General features: G+C 51.8%; 1 protein-coding gene across 4 annotated transcripts; it reads left to right on the top strand.

The window, feature by feature from the left end:
• Positions 1-3537: 3537 nt before the first annotated feature.
• On the top strand, positions 3538-17988 carry AQP7 (aquaporin 7). 4 transcript variants are annotated; one of them, XM_033124144.1, is made up of 8 exons: positions 3538-3808; positions 4892-4938; positions 8949-9048; positions 15666-15789; positions 16173-16310; positions 16521-16639; positions 16816-17033; positions 17429-17985. In XM_033124144.1, exons 2-8 carry the CDS (start codon positions 4913-4915, stop codon positions 17709-17711), a joined length of 1008 nt encoding a protein of 335 aa, XP_032980035.1. In that variant the 5' UTR covers positions 3538-3808; positions 4892-4912; the 3' UTR covers positions 17712-17985. The 4 variants fall into 4 exon arrangements, with proteins under 4 accessions (XP_032980035.1, XP_032980037.1, XP_032980034.1 ...); XM_033124146.1 differs by lacking the exons at positions 3538-3808; positions 4892-4938 and having other exon boundaries at positions 8849-9048; positions 17485-17563; XM_033124143.1 differs by lacking the exons at positions 3538-3808; positions 4892-4938 and having other exon boundaries at positions 8852-9048; positions 17429-17988.
• The last annotated feature ends 77 nt before the right edge of the window (positions 17989-18065 follow it).

Here is an 18065-nt window from a genome sequence, read left to right as displayed (position 1 = left end):
ACATATATGATGTGGATGTAGACCTATTGGCATGAAAAGATATTCTCAATAAATGTTTGAGTGGAAAAAGTACTGTACAAAACTTTACGTAAGTTTCATTCTACTTATTGTTGACAAAGTGGGGAGGGGATGTGCATGTGTGTATATATGAAAAAAGGATTAGAAGGAAACTTACCAAAATATTAGTAGTAGTTGCCATGGAGTCAGTTGTTGTCATGTCTCTTAAGGTTCTTTTGGCTTGTTTGTATTTTAGGTAATAAAAGAATAAAAGGATCTGAGATTTTTTTGTTTGTTTCTTGTTCAAAAAATTTTCCACCCCAGTGACAGACAATTATATCTCCTCAACTTGCTTGGCTATGTGTTCATAAATGTTTAAATTTTCAGTTATGTTGAACATTAATGTCACCATTTACCAGTGCACATTGTAAGATTTTTTAGTGTAGTGAGTAAGAAATGGGCGATTGATGAGCACTGGGTTATTTCCAACCTTTCACTAGCAAAAATAGTGCATTGCAGCCAAAATTAGAATAAGAAAACGGAACAATGTCTGAAAGAGGGACTAAATGCCCAAAGAAACACCAAAATTTGCAAAAATTGCCCTGTAGCACACTAATATTACTAATATTACACACTAATATTTGTCATTTCAACCAAATTAATTTTTGACTTAATGGTCTGTTGCTGCCTTCATAAACCTTTTCCCGGGCCCTGTGTGGATGCCAAGTGGCTGGGTGGGAGGACCACATATCTGCCCCACCCCATTTCACAGACTAGGACACAGGCCCAGGGACAGGGACTGAGCCAAAGTTGTGCAGTGAATTTGATGCCCAGCTAGGTCTCAAACCCAGTCAATGTACAAGGTCGGGTCTTTCCTGCAGCTCAGAGTTAGGACACCTCATCAAATTTGAATTTCAGAGAAACAGTGGGTTGTGTTTTAGTATAAGTATGTCCCAAATATTATGAATAGTGTTTTTCTGAAATTCAAATTTAACTCAGTGTCTTGTATTTTATCTGGTGGCCCTACTCAGAACCTATCCTGTGAAGACAGGACCCCAGGTGTGCCCTCTCTGCCCTTCACCATCCCCAATGGCGCTGGAGATCCCCCCAGGCTCTGTCTAGACCCAACTCTGACCCAAACACCCGAACTGACAGGCCCTTTAGCTGCCTCTCTTCTCTCCACAGTTGAATTTTCTGCCTCCTCAGCCATCACTTCTTCAGTGCTGTGGCCACCCTCCATCCCACCAGCTCAGCGAGGCTGGCCCCTCCTCACACCCAACTCTGGGGCCATAGCCCCTCTGAGCTCCCGGTAGCCTGTTGGCAGCCCAGTGTCTGGGTTTCCATCTCCCTCCTCACCTGCTACTTCTCAGCCACCCTCCTGTCCCCAGAATCCTGCCCCTCTCCCTGGCCCCACTCTCGTGGGCTTCCTGGCAATCCCACTGACTCCCATGGTAAATGCCTAGGCACTAAGAACTCCTGTCCTCGTTCTTTCTCCAGGTGGACCCCTGGCCCAAGTCCAGGCCCAACAGTGCCTCTGCCTCCTGGATGCTCCAGGGGCTCAAGGACCCCAGACTGGTTACTTCACTCTTTTCTTTGCTTAGAACCCTTCGAAGGCTCCTCAGGCCCTTGGGAAAAAAGTCTGATCCTATGTCCTGGCAGACAAAGCCCTTCATGGTCTGCCCCTGCCCACTTCTCCAGCCCTCTTCAAGCCACTTACAGTTCCCAGAATACATTAGGTGTTCTCATAATCCCACTGGGCTTCAAACGGCTTCAAATCACCACCCCCACGCTGGCCTCCCCTGCTCACCTTGGTGGAGTCATCTCCCACGTCATCTCTTCTTGCCCCCCTCCAGGCTGGCTTAGCTGTTGCCTGTATTCCCTTCACTTGATCACAATGTATTGTAAGTCACCTGCCATTTATCTATTTCTCCCAAGAGAGAGACGGGACTGTGTCTTCACCTCTGGTCTCCAGCACCCAGCCCTGTAAATGAGCTCAGGGCTTAACTCCTGAATCCAACATGGATGCCAATTCCCTCCCTCACCAACCTGATCCCAGCCCCACCCAACTTTTCCCAAGCTCTGACTTCATCCTAGACCCCAGTTCCACGTTTTTAAAATTTTAAAAAACTTTTATTTATTTTAAGTGTGTTTTTCCAGGATCCATCTGCTCCAAGTCAAATAGTTGTTTCAATCTAGTTGTGGAGGGCACAGCTCCCGCTGACCCATGGGGGGATCGAACCGGCAACCCTGGTGTTACGAGCATCGCGCTCTGACCAACTGAGCTAACCGGCTGCCCCCAGCTCCACTTTTGGCTTTAACTGCACCCTCATCCGAATAGCACACACAGGAAAGGAATAAAGGCAGGTGTCCCCCATGTCAAGGGGACATCTCTCCTGTCCTGAAGGAAGGACTTAGCATTTTGAGCCCCCTTGAGTCTGCAGAGGTGAGTGAGGGGCGGAGCCTGAGCGTGGGGGGCTGCAGTGGAAGAGTTCATTCCTTAAGGACAGTTGCTGACTAGGAAGCCCTTAGACTGCAGTTAACCCCTGTCTCTCCCTGCAGAGTGACCTGCAGGGCAAGTTGGGCTGGGGACCTGGGCAATGAAGGTTCCAGACCTGGCCTGGTCTATTGGCACCCTCTAGAGGGCAGTTCTATTGCCAGGGCTGGCTTAGGGCAACCAAATCTTACACTACCTCCTGGCCTCAGAAGCTCTCTGGACTTACTGCCCACCATCCACCACTCCACCTGGCAGGTTTCCTTACAGTGTACAGACCAGCAGCCATTCCCTTTTGTCTCAGCACTGCGTCACCTGCTCAAATCTCACACTGCTTCATCCTTGGAGGCCCCGCCATGACTTAGCTCCAGAAGTCCTCTCAGACAACAGCTGGTCCCCTGCTTTGCTCCTAACCCCACCTCAGTAACTGAGCTCCTGTAGCCCTGGATCAGAGCCCCGCACTCTGGTTGGCTTTGGCTCCTTCACAGAGGCTCCAATGGCCGTCCCCAAGGGAAGTGTTTTCGAGACGGGGCCTAGGATGACCCCTCCACTGCTCAGATGGGGTCTCCCAGGGGATGAGACCCAGGTTCCTTCTTCTCCACCCCAGATGAGGGTGCCCCAGAGGACCGGACTTGGCTTTCTCTCTCCCCTCTCAGACTGGGGGTTCCCTGCTAATATGGTTTATGCATCTTCCTTCCCCTCAGACTGAGGAAATCCAGGGCCTGAGTCTCCCCTTCCTCCTTCGGGATGGGGGCTCCCTGAGGACTGACCCAGGGTCTCCTCCCCAACTCCTCCAACTGGCCGTTGATCTCCAGAACTTTCCAGTCCCTATTCTGTGCAGCTCTCCCCACGGCCAGGGGCTCAGCAGCCTCCCTAGATCTGGGGCCTGGGAGGGCTTCCTCTGGCTCCAGGCTGGACACCCGGCTTAGAGGACAGGCCCTTCCTCCAGGACCATGAAGCCCAGCGCCCACCCAGAGTTCCACCTCTGACCTCATAAGAGCTGCCTTAGAACCCGGTCTCCTTGACGCTGCTGGCGGGAGAATCGATGCTATTTCAGGCAGTGTGACAGGACTTGGCTCAAGTGGCGCAGGCCAAAACCCTGCCCCACTGACCTCTACCCTGGAGGAACAGAGCAGAGCAGCACTTGAAGTCGGAGCCACTCCAAGGAAGGCTGAGAGATGGGCTCTAGACTGGGGACACAGTGGAGTCCCAGCTGCAGGAGTAGCCAGAACCCGGGACATTCAGGGAGGAAGACCAAGACCTGCTGTCACTGAGAAGCCTCCAAGGAAGACGCTGAGAAACCTAAGGCACTTCAGCAGAGTGAGTCTGGCAGGGCTGAAACAGGGGGCTCCCTGGGGCCCAGGCCTGGGAGTGCCACTCCCTGGGGACCATATGGGGAGGAGGTGGGACTGTCTAGGCAAGGAACCCCAGCTGAAGGTCAAGGCCTGGATGTCTGTTCTGGTTTCGTCCTGAGTTGCTGTCTGGCACTCTCTCTGCGCTTCAGTTTCCTCACCTGTAAATTGACTGCTGGGAGGAGCAGGGTTGGAGGATGTGCTGTGCTGGGCTGTCAGCAGAGTGTGGGGTGGGATGGGGAGGAGAGACCAGTGACACTGGACCAAAGCAGAAGGGACGCAGGTCAGAGAGATGGGTCCATTGCTGGCTTTGCCGGAGTGGTTCCATCCCCTGGGTCCCCCTTCCCTGCCCCCAGAGGGTTTCTGAAATCAGGGCTAGGGATGTGAACCTGTGCTACAGCTAGAGGGAATTGGGCTAGAAGACAAAGGGGATATACAGGATGGGAAAACTCAAGGGTTTTGTTTTGTGCTGTCGTTTGTGAGGCAAATGGGAATACAAGGAGGAATTTTTCTGGAATAGTGAGAAATGCAGACTTCGTTCTGAGGTGGGAGTATGAATTAACTGAATTTTTAGGACCTCATCCTTTGTGTGTGTGTGTGTGTGTGTGTGTGTGTATACGTGCGTGCACATGTGTGCAAGGAAGAGGCCCTGAAAAGTCACAGTTTAAGTCAGCAGCAAGAGGGCTTGAGCTTAAAGGCAATAATAGCCGTATCTGTGAGGGTGGAGCCACGGAGGGGAGTCTGTGGGCATGTCCACTGTCCAAAGCTGGGTTGCAGACTTGGGAAGGTCTGGAGGAACTCTGAAGGGCCTGGTCCAGAGGTCAGGGATCCTGAAGCCAGTATAGGTATAGGAGGTGGGACTCCAAGGCCTTTTCCCATTGGCTGAAGCACACCCACCTCCCTATTCCCTTCCAGCTTGGCTGGGTTGAGGGATTGGAACTGACAGGAACTGTCCCTGTGGCTTCTCCCCTGTGGGGGCTGAGGTCTGATAAAGAATATGGGGCCTAATTCTGTGCCCTCTAGCCCTAATCACTTCTTGTTGGCTCCACAGCATCTAAATCTCAGACAGAATATGACTCAAGCAAACAGGAAGAAGTGGTAAGCACCCACCCATTCCCCCATGCCCGCCTCCCCGCCGCCCACCCATCACAGCCAGTGCCCTCCCTGCCCCACCCTCAGCCTCTCCTTCATGGCAGCTGATGTCTCCAAACCCCCTTCTCCTTACCTCCCACTAGCCTGTGGGGCCCAGAAGAAGGGCCTCTCAGACTTGAGCCCATGGCCAAGCACAGGCTGGGCCCTGGGATGAGGGGAGGCTCAGAAAAACCCGAATGAGGGTCAAGGGGTGGGTCAGTGGATTCCAACTGCTCCCATGTGGGTGGTGCTCAATGCACTGAACTCACTACTTCTCCTCCTCTCAGGCTTAGGCTTCTTTGGGGTGAAATAAAAGCCAAAGTCCTTGCAATGGCCAAGGCCCTGCCTACTTAGTCCCTGTTCCCTCTCTGACTTCCCTCCACCTCACCCCCACTCTCCCGACTCGTCACACTGACCTCCTTTCCTTCCCTTCAACATGCTCAGAGTCCTTCAAGACGTCCCTCTGCCTGAAACACTCTTCTTGTGGTTACCCACATGGCTCACTCCTTCACCACCTCTGTGTCTTTGCTCAAATGGCACCTTCTCAGTGAGGCTTCCCCTGACGGCCCCACCTCCTTTTCCTTGCTGTCTTTCCCATAGGACACGCTACCTCTAACACACAAATGTACTTGCTCATTACGTCTCATTGCTGCCTGTCAGCTCCCCGTGAGCCGGGTACTTGTCTGTCTGTGCACTCTTGGATAGAGAGAATGCAGGTTTTCCCCTCTGTACTGATTGATGACTTTGCCATCTGCAGCCCAGGACTCTCTCCTAGGCGTTAGACCCTGTTTCCAAAGATCCACTAGTGTCCCACAGTGAACTCAGTCTCAGTTGAAAACAACCTCCTCCATTCTCCCCACGCCCACTCCTCTCCCTGTGGCCTCAGCTCGGTTGAAGACCCCCTTCTCCTCTGTTGCTCAAGCCAGAAGTCCAGACCTTGTCCTTGACACTCTGTCTCCCTCACGCCTCACATTTAGTCACCAATCTCCTAAAATATCTAGAATGTGCTCACTCTCACTATTCTTTCTACTACCACCCTACTTCCTCGAGGCCACGTAGGCCACCATCTGCCCGTCCTTCAAGTCTCTTCAGGCCTCACCTCCTGCCCAGAGGTTTCTCACCTCTGCTGGTGTTGCTATTGTCCATCTTGTCCACTAGATGGAGCTATCCAAGAGTGGGGACTGAGATTTTACTTTGTGTCCCTGGTGTTTGACTTATAAATAGATGCTCAATAAGTGTTTGTTGAATGAATAAATGTTGGTTAGCAGATTAAATGGTTGGCTTGAGGTTAGTTGGATTGTTTACTGTTGGTTGGTTGATTAGATAATTAAATGAACTAGTTAATAGGAGAGTCAGTTAGTTGGTTATGTTGCCAAATTGATTAGTTAGCTGAAGAGTTGGTTGGTGAGTTGTTAGCTATTTAGTTCCTTGGTTAGCCTCTAATACATAGGTAATTATCTGGTTGCCTGTTAGTTTCTTTGTAGGCTAGTTTTCTTAGATACCCTTTTCTCATTCTACACCGTCTCCTTGAGCTACGTCATCTATGCCCACGGATGCGGTTATGATTCAGTGAACTCAAAATGTATGTCTCTAAACAAGACCACATGACCAGCTGCCTCCTTACTGGTCCACCCACTCAGGTGTCTGGTGGGAATCCTCAAACTCAACACGCCCGCAAAGGGACTCCGGGTCCTCCGAACTAAGCTGGCAACTTCCCTCCTGTGTCTCACGTGTCACTGTGCTGCTCTAGCCAGGATCTGGGGTCATCACTGACTCGTCCCTCTCCATTCTCCTCTCTAATCAAACACCAAGGTCTGTCAGTTTGACTGTCTTCTAGCCATCTCCATGGCACCTTCTTGGCTCAGGCTGCCATTACCTCTCAGCCTGTGTGTGGCGGAAGCTTCCTGATTGTTCACCACAGCTCAACGCCTGCTCCTCATCCCAGCCTCCATAGAAGAGGCAGTTCTGCTTAAATCCTCCACCTAGTCCCCTGGCTGTCTGGGGTGGGTTCAGACTCCCTAATGTGGGCCTTGAGGCCTCCTACCACCTGGCCCTGTGCTCCTCTCTGCCCATCTCACGCTACTTTCACTCCTCTCTCTGGCCAGTCCTTCCTTGCAGAATTCCTCTGCACATCACACACTGTCGTAGCTGCAAGCCTATGCCCGTGCCACTCCAATGCCCAGAGCTTCCCCCACCTCCTGATGCCCCTTCACCTGGCCAGTCTTCTATTCTGGACCTACTTTTCTCTTCCTCAGGGAGAGCCTCCTACCCTCTCCTCTAGGTCATTTGCTTCCTCCCTGCAATCCCCTGGTGCTCACTCTTCACCTGTGTCATCACTCTTCATACTTTATAGTAATTGCTTAATTAATGGCTTTTCTTCCTAAAAGCAGGGATCACACCAATGTTCTTTACTACAGTGTCTGACACAGTAGGCACAGAAGGCATTCAACAAAATCTTTGGTTCAGTTGCTGGTTGGGGGTTATTTGTTGTTTACTGTGTCCCACCTGCTGTGTGGTGAGGAGGAAGCAGCCCTGCTTCCAGACTCTCTTGGTGTCCTTGACTTCCTGCTCTGTTCACTGATCCTCTGCCTCTCTGGCACCTTCCCAGGACTGTTTCTGGGTCTCTGCCTGCCTTAGGCTGCTCACAGGCTCTTCTTTAGGGCTGAAGAAGTCGGTCATGGGGCAAAGGGGACCTCTACATGATGCTGCATGGGAGTTGGAGTTGGATGGGAGCCAGGGGATTGTCCAGGCAATTCTACATCCCCTCCAAATACACAGCCCTGCGTTTATTTCCCTGGGGTAAGGACAGAGCAAGGACTGGGGTAGGTGAAACATGAACAAAGGGGTCTCAGCCAGAAAAGTAAACGGTGTTTTATCTATGCCTGGTTTACATTTCTCCCTCTCCTTACTCTTTGCTGCTGTGAGGCTGGGGAAATTTAGGAAGCCTGGGGTGGGGTGGAGGGTGATGTTGCTATCCTGAGCAGGGTAAGGCAGTGAGTGTCTGGTGTCAGCTCTAAGGCCACACTTAAGAGTTATCTGTACCGCTCCTTCTCTTTAGCCTCTGGACCCCATCTCCTTCTCCAACAGACGTTGGGACCTGTAATTCACTTTTTCTTCTATCCATCTAATCATGCGTCTGTTAAATAACAATTTATCAAGTATCTACCATGTTCCAGGCACTGTAGAAAGTTCTGCAGATCTAGTGAAAAGTAAGACAGATGAATTCCCCAATTTTCATTCATTCAACAATATAGATTGTACACATATTATGTGCCTGGCACTGCGCTAGGCACAGAGAATACATCAAGGAGTAAGATCCAGTCCCTCTTTTCCTCTCTCTCTCTCATTCGTTCATTCATGCATGCATGCATTCATGCATTCATTCATTCCTCACTTCCAAACGTTTGTTTGTGTTGACCTGGTTGCAGAGCCTGCTGCACTTTGCCGGCCCTTCATCTTTGGCAGAACCTGGTGCATATTTCAGGCCTGAGTGCTTTTTAGAGAGTGCAGACTTTGCCCCCTCCCTGTGCTGTTTGCAGTGCCTTGTGGTTGCCAGGTCCTACCTGATGTCTTGACTGTGTCCCCAGAGATCTGGTTCCTGCAGGCAGGCAGGCAGACAGACAACTGAGCTCCACTTTCCTGCCCGCGCTCTCCCACCTGCTTCTCCCCCAAGGCTCACTGCACCATGGATGGCATTCATCAGATCCCCAACTGCCCCCTCCGCAAAGGGGTTTCATTGGTCCAATCCCCACCAGAAGGAAGAAGGGGCCTGGCCTGGCCATGGACCCCCAGTCCCTCTCCACATCCCTGTGGCTCTCAGGAGTCCCAGCGGCCCTGGGCAAGAGGAGGTGTGTAGAGAGGCTGCTGGGTTACCCATTAACCCAGCCAGGAGCGGAAGGCTGATGGGCAGCAAGCGCACCTGTCCCACTTCTGCCCATGGGCTCAGGCTGCTGCTTCAGGTCCCCCTGCAATTCCAGGATGGTCTCATCGCCAGTGATAGTAAGGACGCAGGCAATACTGCAGAAGGAAATGGTGCGCGAGTTCCTGGCCGAGCTCATCAGCATGTATGTCATGATGGTGAGTGGGTGGGTGGCACAGGGTGGGTGGGCTCTGAGGAAGGGGCACGAACCCCAGGAGGGTGGGGCTCAGTAAGGGCAATCCATGACCCCCCTCCCACTGCTGAACCCCTGGCTCACACTGTCCATGCCCTGGCCTCTGACCTGGGAGCCTGCTGGTGAAGTTGGGAGCCTGATAGGAAAGTAACGTGAGAGCTCTGTCTTCCTCACCACGTCTTTTTTGAAGAGAAAGGGCTCATAATATGTGGGGACAGAATAAAACCATGGGCTGGGTGATGTCAGAAGGCATGGCTGGAAATGGGAAGAAGGGAAAGCAAGAGGAAAGAGATTGGAGAGAACACTGAGTGTCAGGCTTTGAGAATTAACCTTGAAGGCAATACGGAGACACTGCAGGCTTTCAGGCAGGCGAACGATGTGATCAGATTTGGATTTATAAGGAAATTCTGGGTGCGGTGTGGAGCCTCAGCAGAATGGGCAAGGCTGGAGGGAGCAGAACCAGTTAAGACACTGTTGCAATAACCTAGGATAGAAAGAGGGTGGTGACTGGTCCAGGGATGGAGAAGAAAACACACGTTTGAGGCAGTTGTAGAAGATGGAATCAAGGCTTTGCAAGCCACAGATGTGGGGTAAGCGCCGAGGGAGCCATTCTGAGCCCGGGGCCCAGCACAGGGCCAGAGGTGAAGTCAGTTTGGATGCGATCAGGTGAGGTGCTGGGGAAGAAAACTGGGGGGCGGTTGGATATATAAGACTAGAGCTCAAGAGAGTGGCTTGGGCTGGAAGTAGAGTTAGAGTTCATCAGAATCGGGATGGTGATTATAAAAACTGTTCAGTGAGAGTGTATAGGAAAAGAAAGTAAGTTGAGGGCAGAGCCTTGGAGAATGAAGAGGGGTGCACAGAGAGTCCTGAGAAGTACTGGCTGCACAGTGGGAGGAAAAGATGGGGAGACCAGGTTACAGAAGTGTGTGTGTGGTGTCCACAGGAGGGAATGGTCACCAGGATGAGAGGCTGCAGACGGGCCAGAAAAGGTGACACTGACATGCGTCTGTGGGGATTGGTGACATGGAGGTCATTGGGGACCTCGGCCAGGGCTCTTTCAGTGGATGATGGGACAGACACCGGACTGCAAGCAGGAGGTTTCTTGTAAGGTTTCTTGTAAACTTCCTCTCTCTCCACCTACTTCAGCCCTGCCACTTCCCGCAGCCAGCCTGTGCCCTTAAGCGGTAGCTATGATACTTGTTTCTACGTATGGAGGGCACAGGTCCATGAAAAGAAGGGGCAGCCTCTGGGAAGGGAAGCAAAGGCGGTCAGGAACACGTCAGAGGCAGTGGGGGAAAGAGAGGTGGTGTGTGTGGTGTGTGTGCAACGAGTCACAGGGTAGGAGATGATGGGGTTCACAGAGCCAGGGGACTCTGGACACCTGGCTGCTTATCTTGATCCTGCCACTGAGTCACTATCTGGCCTTGGGCAGGTCTGTCCGTGGCTCAGAGCCTGTCTTCTCAGTGACGAAGTGTGCTGAATAAGACCTGCATGGGAGCTGGACTTGAATTACGGCTCTGCTCTCTTCCAGAGGTGTGATCTTCCACAAGGATCTTACCTGCTCAGAACTTTAGCTTCCTCGTTAGTAAACAGGACACTAACATCAAGCTGGCAGACTTGTGTGAAGAAGGCCAAGAGCCAACACAGTAAACATGCAGGACACAAGTGTTGGTCTCTGGTCACTATGACAAGTGCTCTCAGTTGCTCTCCCCTCCCTGCCTCCCGCCCTTTCCCCTCCCCCATTCCCCACCCTCCTGCTGGGCTTGCTAAGCTATGAAGATAGTACTGGATTCTGTCTCACCTCATCCAGGGCAAAGTAATTCATTTATGACAAAACATTCCAGCCCCGTGAGGGCTGTTAAACCTTGGAACTGTGGAGGCAGGAGGGTGACTCCCTTGAGAGCTCTTAGGGAAAACAGGTACCGCCCACATACATTGAGGCCCATGTCTGTGTTTCTTTCCCTTTTATTGAGATTATTATTGAGCACCTACTGCATACCAGGCACCGATGCTAAGCCCTTTACATGCAAAACCTTCCCAAATCCTCACAATAGTCCTGTGAGGGAAGGTCTGTTATTAACCCCATTTCTCAGATGGGGAAACTAAAGACCCACGAGACTGTCACTTGTCCAAGGTCACATTTTAGATTACGATTAAATCCAGCCCAGTGTAATATTACAGTCTTGACCCTTTATCTCTAAGCTCTGTCCCTTAGCTTAGCTATGGCAGGATTTCTAACAGCCTGGCTTGTGAACGCGCCCCCAGCTGAGGTAAAGCTCTCACTTTCAGGCTTTGGGCAGTTCAAGTCCATGCTCTGGACCTTGGTTTTCCTCATCTGGAAAGTCGGAGCAGAAACATTTGCCATTCAGATTTGCTCTGAGGACTGAAGGGAAGTAACATATGTAGAAGAACTTTGGGCTCATATAGGACATTGTGTTGTTGTTGTTTTCAGTTGTTGGGCCGTGTCAAGTTGATGGGAAGCTCAGTGAGTCACTAGGGTGAAGTTTTCACTAGAAAAGCAAGTGTGACCTTGGGTCCCATTTACTGCAGCCAGGATAAGGGAAATGGACTATTCTACTCATTTCCACTCTGCAATCTCTGGGGGTGCTGTCCTTGGGGCTGGCCTTGTGGCTCCTGGTGGGACTTGGACAGCCTAGGCCACATTCACTGACCAGGAAAGGGAGGAGCTGGACCATCAGGACATTGGAAAAACAGATGTAAACCATAGGGCAGGAGTTGCAAACTCACAAGCTCCAGGGGCCAGAGAGAGCACCTCAGAGTGGCGGGGCCTGTTGCAGAGTTCCGATTTGCACAAAGACATAGCTGCCACTACTCCAGCTGACTGTGGCCATGCAGGCTGGAATGCAGGCCGGCATCACCCAGGCTCTGACTTCTCAGGAAAAGCTGAAACTTCTGGTCATCAAAACCAAGTTATCCAAACAAAACGTGTGCTGGATGGATGGGCTGCCACTTGGCAACCCTGACACAGGAGATTGTGTGGGGTTTATTCACTCATTCATTCCTTTTAGCAAATAGTTCTAAGCTCCTACTTGGAAATGGGGACCCTAGGTCTTTAGACCCTCCATGCCAGGTTTCCTCGCTGCACCTTCTGACCACCCCCAAGCCTGTCAGCCTGTCCTGGCCGCAATCCCCACCCCCACGCCCCATCTGTTCCTGTCCACTCCTCCTCATCCTACCCTTGGCTCTAAGCCAACCCACTTCTGGGCCCCTCTGCACCGGTCCTGGGGCTCTTGAGGCACACAGTGGGACCTGCTCACTGCCTTTCCCCTACTCTATCTGGACCATTTCACTTTTTTCTCAGGATTCCCCAAAGCTGCTCTGTACTCTGTTTGATTGATTGATTAATTACTCAGCAAATGGCTTGCTCTCCAGCTTGACAGGGAAAACCGTCAGGTGGGCTTCCTGTGTCTGGCTCCTCACCCGCCTTTCCCTCTCACTACCACACTCACCGACCTGTACATCTGTGCATCACCTACTCCTTCATGGAGGACCCTCCACTCCTGCACCAGTCTCACTCCTCCAGTCTCCAGAGGTACTTGTTCTGCCTTTTTCTCTCTCCTTTATTTTCAGCCTCTCCTTCTCTCAATCTTAATGTACCAAAGTCTCTCTACTTAAAACAACACAACACAGAACAAAACATCCCTTCATCCTGTGAGCCCCTTCATTGAACACGTTTTCTCTCCCTCCCTTCTCAAGCAGGTTCTCAAAGAGATGTTTACACTGGTACCCTTCAATGCCTCCTCACCACCTACTGACCTCTCCATTTCTAGGACCTGACGTTGTCCCTATGGCCTGATGATACAGTACTCACCACATTACTAATGACTGCTGCATTGTCACACCCAAAGGAATGCTCTCCTACTCTTTGTTCTTTTTTCATTTCAACACCTGCTCCAGCTGGGGTTTCTAACACCCACCCATGAGAGCTGATGTGCAGCTCTAGGTTCAGCCCTTAGATATATTTTCTCACCTTGCGTCCTCTCACCTGCCTTCATCCTCCCCGATGGCTTCAGAGGTAGCCCTCAGGTCCACAATTTTCCAGGTTTTCTTTTTCAAAAACTCTAGAACAGAACTGTCCAAAGGAAATACAATATGAGTGACATATGTAATTTAAAATTTTCTAGTAGCCACATTTAAAAAAGAAACAGACGAAATTAATTTTAATAATTATTACATTTAACCCACATATCCAAAACATTACCAGTTCAACCTGTTATCAATAGAAAATTATTAATAAGATTCTACATTCTCCTTTTCCTGTGAAGTCTGGTATGTACTTTACACCTACAGATCTTAATTAGGACTAGCCACATTTTACGTACATAATAGCCACATGTGCCTAGTGGCTGTCATATTGGATGACACAGATCTAGACTTTGATTTCCAGCAGTCTGGTCATCTAGAGGTCCCTCAGAGACATTATGTCCAAAACACATGGACTTTTCAAAGGGGGTGCCATCTGAGTGTGGCCTTAGAGTATCAATTTTTCAGGATCTAGGACCAGGTATTCCAGACAGAGGGAAAGCATATGTAAAATCCTACAGGCATATGAAAGCATGGCATGCAGGGGACAGTGTGGGTGTTGGTTTGAGACTGTCTGACATAGGTGACTGCCTAGATTCAAATCCTGGCTTACTATGTGCAGGCTGTATACTTTGGACAAGCCTCAAATTGCCCATCTGTCAAATGGGGGAGACTAATAGTACCCAATGCATATGTTGGTATAAGGGTTAAAGGAGGTGATAGATACAACTTGCTTACCAGTACCTGGCATATAGTAAGTGCTCAACAAATGGTTATTATTATTTAGTAGTAATACTGTTGCTGAATATAGAGAACACTGGAGCAGATATGAAACTGAGAGACAGAAATTATGAAGGGTCTTAAATGGTGGTCTACTGAGTTTGGACATTATCCTAGAAATGGAGGGGAGACAGTGCATGTTTGAATGAGGGGCAGACATGATCAGATTTTTGAGTTAGAAAGGTCCTTCTGGCTGGAAGGAGGAGGCTGAGTAAGATCTATGGAGAATGTAAGTAGAGCCGATTGGGTGTGGGGGAGGAGGGAGAGGAAGCTCTCTCATTTGTGGTATCCAAGTTTTTGGTTTGGCCAAGTGGGATAGGAACATCGGATGAGGATCACATTTTCCAAGAGATGGTAAGATTTCAACATAGAACCTGATATTCCTGTAGCATCCAGACTTCCAATGGATATCTGGAAATAGGGATCTGGCTCCCAGGTGGAGGTTTTGGGAATTTTAGTGCAGCAGGCATATCTGAAGCCATAGAGCAGGTAAGAAGACCCACGAAGAGTGACTGGGGTAAGATGTGAAAGAGGCCGAGGGGGGAGCCCTGCGATCATCTGTATTCTTGAGGCAGATGAAGGAGAAAGAATGTGGGAAAGAACTGTGGAGAGGGAGAGGCTACAAAGGTAAGAGGAAAAGCAGGAGAGAGAGATGTCATAGAGGCTGAGGAAGGACTTCAGGAGCAGAGAGTCCTTAAGAGGGTCAAAGTCAGAAAAGTCAGGTAAGACGATGTCTGAAGGGATCTTTGGGAAATCAGGAGGCCGGAGCCCTCGGAGAGGAGAGCTCTTCGGTGTCTGTGACATGTGGAAGCAGAAGCTAGATTGAGGAGGGAGACAAGGGAAGGGCTAAAGGAACCAGCCAGTGGGTTCTTTCCTGGAGGCTGACTGACACAGGGAGTGGTTGTCTAGGAGTTCAGCTGGACAGGGAGGCTGGGCTGACGTGGGAAGGTTTACTTTTAGGGAGGAAGAGACCCGAGTGTGAGAGTGTGGGAGCCAGTCAAGGGGAGGCCTCTGCAGAGGGAGGAAGAGGTTGGATGCAGGTACCAGAGCTGAAGGGATAGGCAGAGATTCAGGCAGGTGCTGAAGGAGGTCGAGTGAGCATCGAGCCTCAGGCCTCTAATCCCCCTGTGAAAGGGCTCAGTGGGGGTGTCAGCTGAGGAGGTCCAGCAGTTAAGGACAGACAAGAGCTACAAGTTCAGGAATGATGTCTGAGGGCAATGGAAATATTGCCAGAGGCAAGAGTATGAGAACCCCACGGGCTTCCAGGGCCGATGTGTGTAGGTGCAGGGTGGGCGGCGCTGGTTATGGGGGGGGCTGTGGCTGAGTCCAGACATGAAGTTTGGAGATCCCTTGACGCAACTTCCTTCAGGCTAGGCTGACGTGTGAGATGCTCTGAGGGGCTCAATCCACACCCGTCATGCCCTCCTCGAAGCCCTGCCCCCTCCCTTGAACTTCAGGTGGGCTTGGGGTCCAGGGGCCTGGCTGTGCCCGTTAGCCCCTGACTCCACTGCTCCACCAGCTCCTTTTACATGGCACCCCACCCAGCTCTTACTGGTCAGGTCTTAGAGGCCTTGACAGGGGCAAGGGAGGAGGGGTCGTGAGGAAGGAAGTCTGGAGGAAGAGAGCATGGCCGAGGGTCTCCAAGGGCAATGCGGGAGGCCCAGGGAGCGAGGGTGAGGAGCCCGAACCGAGCTCTGAGCCCTCCTCTGAGGTTGGGGCTTCTGGGCAGGAAGTCCCCTGAGAGGCCCTCCCTCGCAGGTGTTTGGCCTTGGATCCGTGGCTCATATGGTCTTAGGAGATAAATTCGGCAGCTACCTTGGTGTCAACTTGGGTTTTGGCTTCGGAGTCACCATGGGAGTGCACATTGCAGGGAAAATCTCTGGTGAGTGAGCCTGGGCCCCACCTGACCAGCAAGCTCTTCCTGCCCACCTCCAGCCAGCCCCTTGTCCGAATCAGCCAGCACTTTACCCTCACCGGCCACTTGGAGGGAGACTCTCCTAAACCCCTTGCCTCTGACTGTCTCGCCCAGACTCTGGTGAGCCCCTTGACCCACCATTTTTACTAGCTGGGTCAACTTCGGCAGCTATTTAACTTCTCTACCCCACTTTCCTTAATGGTGAAAGGGAGATGGTAGTCCCTGTCTTGTGGGGTCCTGGTGAGTGCACTCCATAAATGCTTGCCTTATTATTATTGTTGTTGCTCTCAATATTATTTATTGTTGTTGGTTTCTGCTCTCATTCCCCGACCCACTTGCCCTCCCTGCAGGGGCCCACATGAATGCGGCCGTGACCTTCACCAACTGTGCACTAGGCCGCCTGCCCTGGAAGAAGTTTCCTGTGTATGTACTGGGTCAGTTCCTGGGTTCCTTTCTGGCTGCTGCCACCACCTATGGCCTCTTCTACAGTGAGTTTCCTGCCCTGGCTTGTCCGCTTCTGGCCCCAGCCCCCTTCTCTGAAATATGGGCAGATCCAACCTCAGGGTCCTGGCCTGTGAAAATGTCTGGGAGAGAAAGCCTTGGAGGTGCTCCCCACCCCTCCACCCTACAACCTTATTTCTGAGACTCCAGTGGGGTTGACTTAGGGGTAGTTTCACCCTCAATCTGTGTCTCCACAGCGGCCATTTTCAACTACTCAGGCGGAGAGCTGACAGTGACTGGTCCTGTAGCCACTGCTAATATTTTTGCCACCTATCTTCCTGACCACATGACATTGTGGAGGGGCTTCCTGGATGAGGTCAGTGGTCCGGGGGGGTGCCCCTCTTTAGGCCCTCCCCACCTCAGGAAGGGGACAGCAGGAGCCCCTCACCATCGAGAGGACAAGAATTCTGGATGGGAACTGTACCAAGACATGTCTCTGGCCCTGAGTTTGGGCTGGGGCCCTGGGTGGCTACCATGGCATCTACTCCCCAGGTGTTACTTACGGGGCTGCTGCAGCTGTGTCTGTTCGCCATCACAGACAAGGGAAACAACCCAGCACAGCAAGGGACACAGGCCGTGGTGATCGGCCTCCTTGTTGTCATCATTGGAGTGTCTCTGGGCATGAACTCAGGATATGCAATCAACCCATCCCGGGACCTGCCTCCCCGCTTCTTCACCTTTATTGCTGGCTGGGGCGTCCAGGTCTTCAGGTACTGCCCTGCCCAGCCCATTCTTGCGAGTTTTCTGCGAGTTCCCCGCATGTGGAGGGATGGGGGCAATGTGAAGAGCAGCACAGGAGCGTCCTCCAGAGATCCCGGGAGGCCTAGGGAGGCAGAGGTGGGGGCTGCCCTTCCCCAGACCAGCACTGATGCAGACCCTGCTCCTGCACTAAACGGAAATCCTGCCCCAGATGTGTCCCTGTCCCTGAATCAGGGTGAAGCTGGCCAGGGCCCCAGGCTCAGGGATGGCTCCTGGGCTAGGATGGGAGTCATTCCTCTACTCTCAGGCCCTCCTCCCTGTCTCGGCCTGAGGTGGATTCATGCGTTATCCCGGGCGTCGCCCCTTCCCCCACCCACCTCACCAGGTTTCTGCCTCTTGCCTGCAGGGCCCAGAACTGGTGGTGGGTGCCAGTGGTGGCACCGCCTCTGGGTGCCTACTTAGGTGGGATCATCTACTTGGTCTTCGTTGGCTCCACCATCCCACAGGAGCCCCCGATATTGGAGAACCCCATGGAGTATGAAGACCGCAAAATACGTGTGTTGCCCATGACCACGCCTCCCAAAATGGAGACCTCTTCCCTTGCCCCCGACTCTGTGTCCAGGGACAACAGACCTTCAGTCTGGCCTGTCGCACCCGTAGGTGACTCCATCCACATAGAGCAATTCTAAGATTATTCGTGAGCCCCATCCCCACCCCAATTTGAAGGCCTTGTCCCACAGGAGCACCCTTACTTCCTGGGTTCTTCCAGGAACTCTAGAGTTATGCTGTAGCCCAAAACTGGAGCATGGAGCAAAGAGGTCTCAGACTCCTTCCAGCCCTGGGAGCTGAGACGCCCCCTGGAGGAGAATGGGGAAGAGCCAACCTGCAGCCTCAGGCAGAACCAGATGACATTAAAAAATGCCAGATACAGAAAGGTGGACTTTCAGGCATAGTGTAGGAAAGGGATGGTTTTGGGGAAAGGAGAACAGCTAGCTGGTGGGGGGAGGGGCGGGGGGGTGGTCAGCTCTGACGATACCTTGAAC

The sequence above is a fragment of the Rhinolophus ferrumequinum genome, chromosome 12, assembly GCF_004115265.2.
Source record: "Rhinolophus ferrumequinum isolate MPI-CBG mRhiFer1 chromosome 12, mRhiFer1_v1.p, whole genome shotgun sequence".
NCBI classification, from domain to species: domain Eukaryota; kingdom Metazoa; phylum Chordata; class Mammalia; order Chiroptera; family Rhinolophidae; genus Rhinolophus; species Rhinolophus ferrumequinum.
Note: the sequence above shows the minus strand (reverse complement) of the source record. Positions and strands in the feature narration are given on the sequence as shown.

What these genes read in the sequence shown, in the direction of transcription:
- AQP7 (XM_033124143.1), top strand. Translation starts at nt 8,908, where the DNA reads ATGGGCTCAGGCTGCTGCTTCAGGTCCCCCTGCAATTCCAGGATGGTC. An exon ending in TCAGCATGTATGTCATGATG is followed by an intron (nt 9,049 to 15,665) that starts GTGAGTGGGTGG and finishes CCTCCCTCGCAG; the next exon opens with GTGTTTGGCCTTGGATCCGT. An exon ending in TGGGGCGTCCAGGTCTTCAG is followed by an intron (nt 17,034 to 17,428) that starts GTACTGCCCTGC and finishes TCTTGCCTGCAG; the next exon opens with GGCCCAGAACTGGTGGTGGG.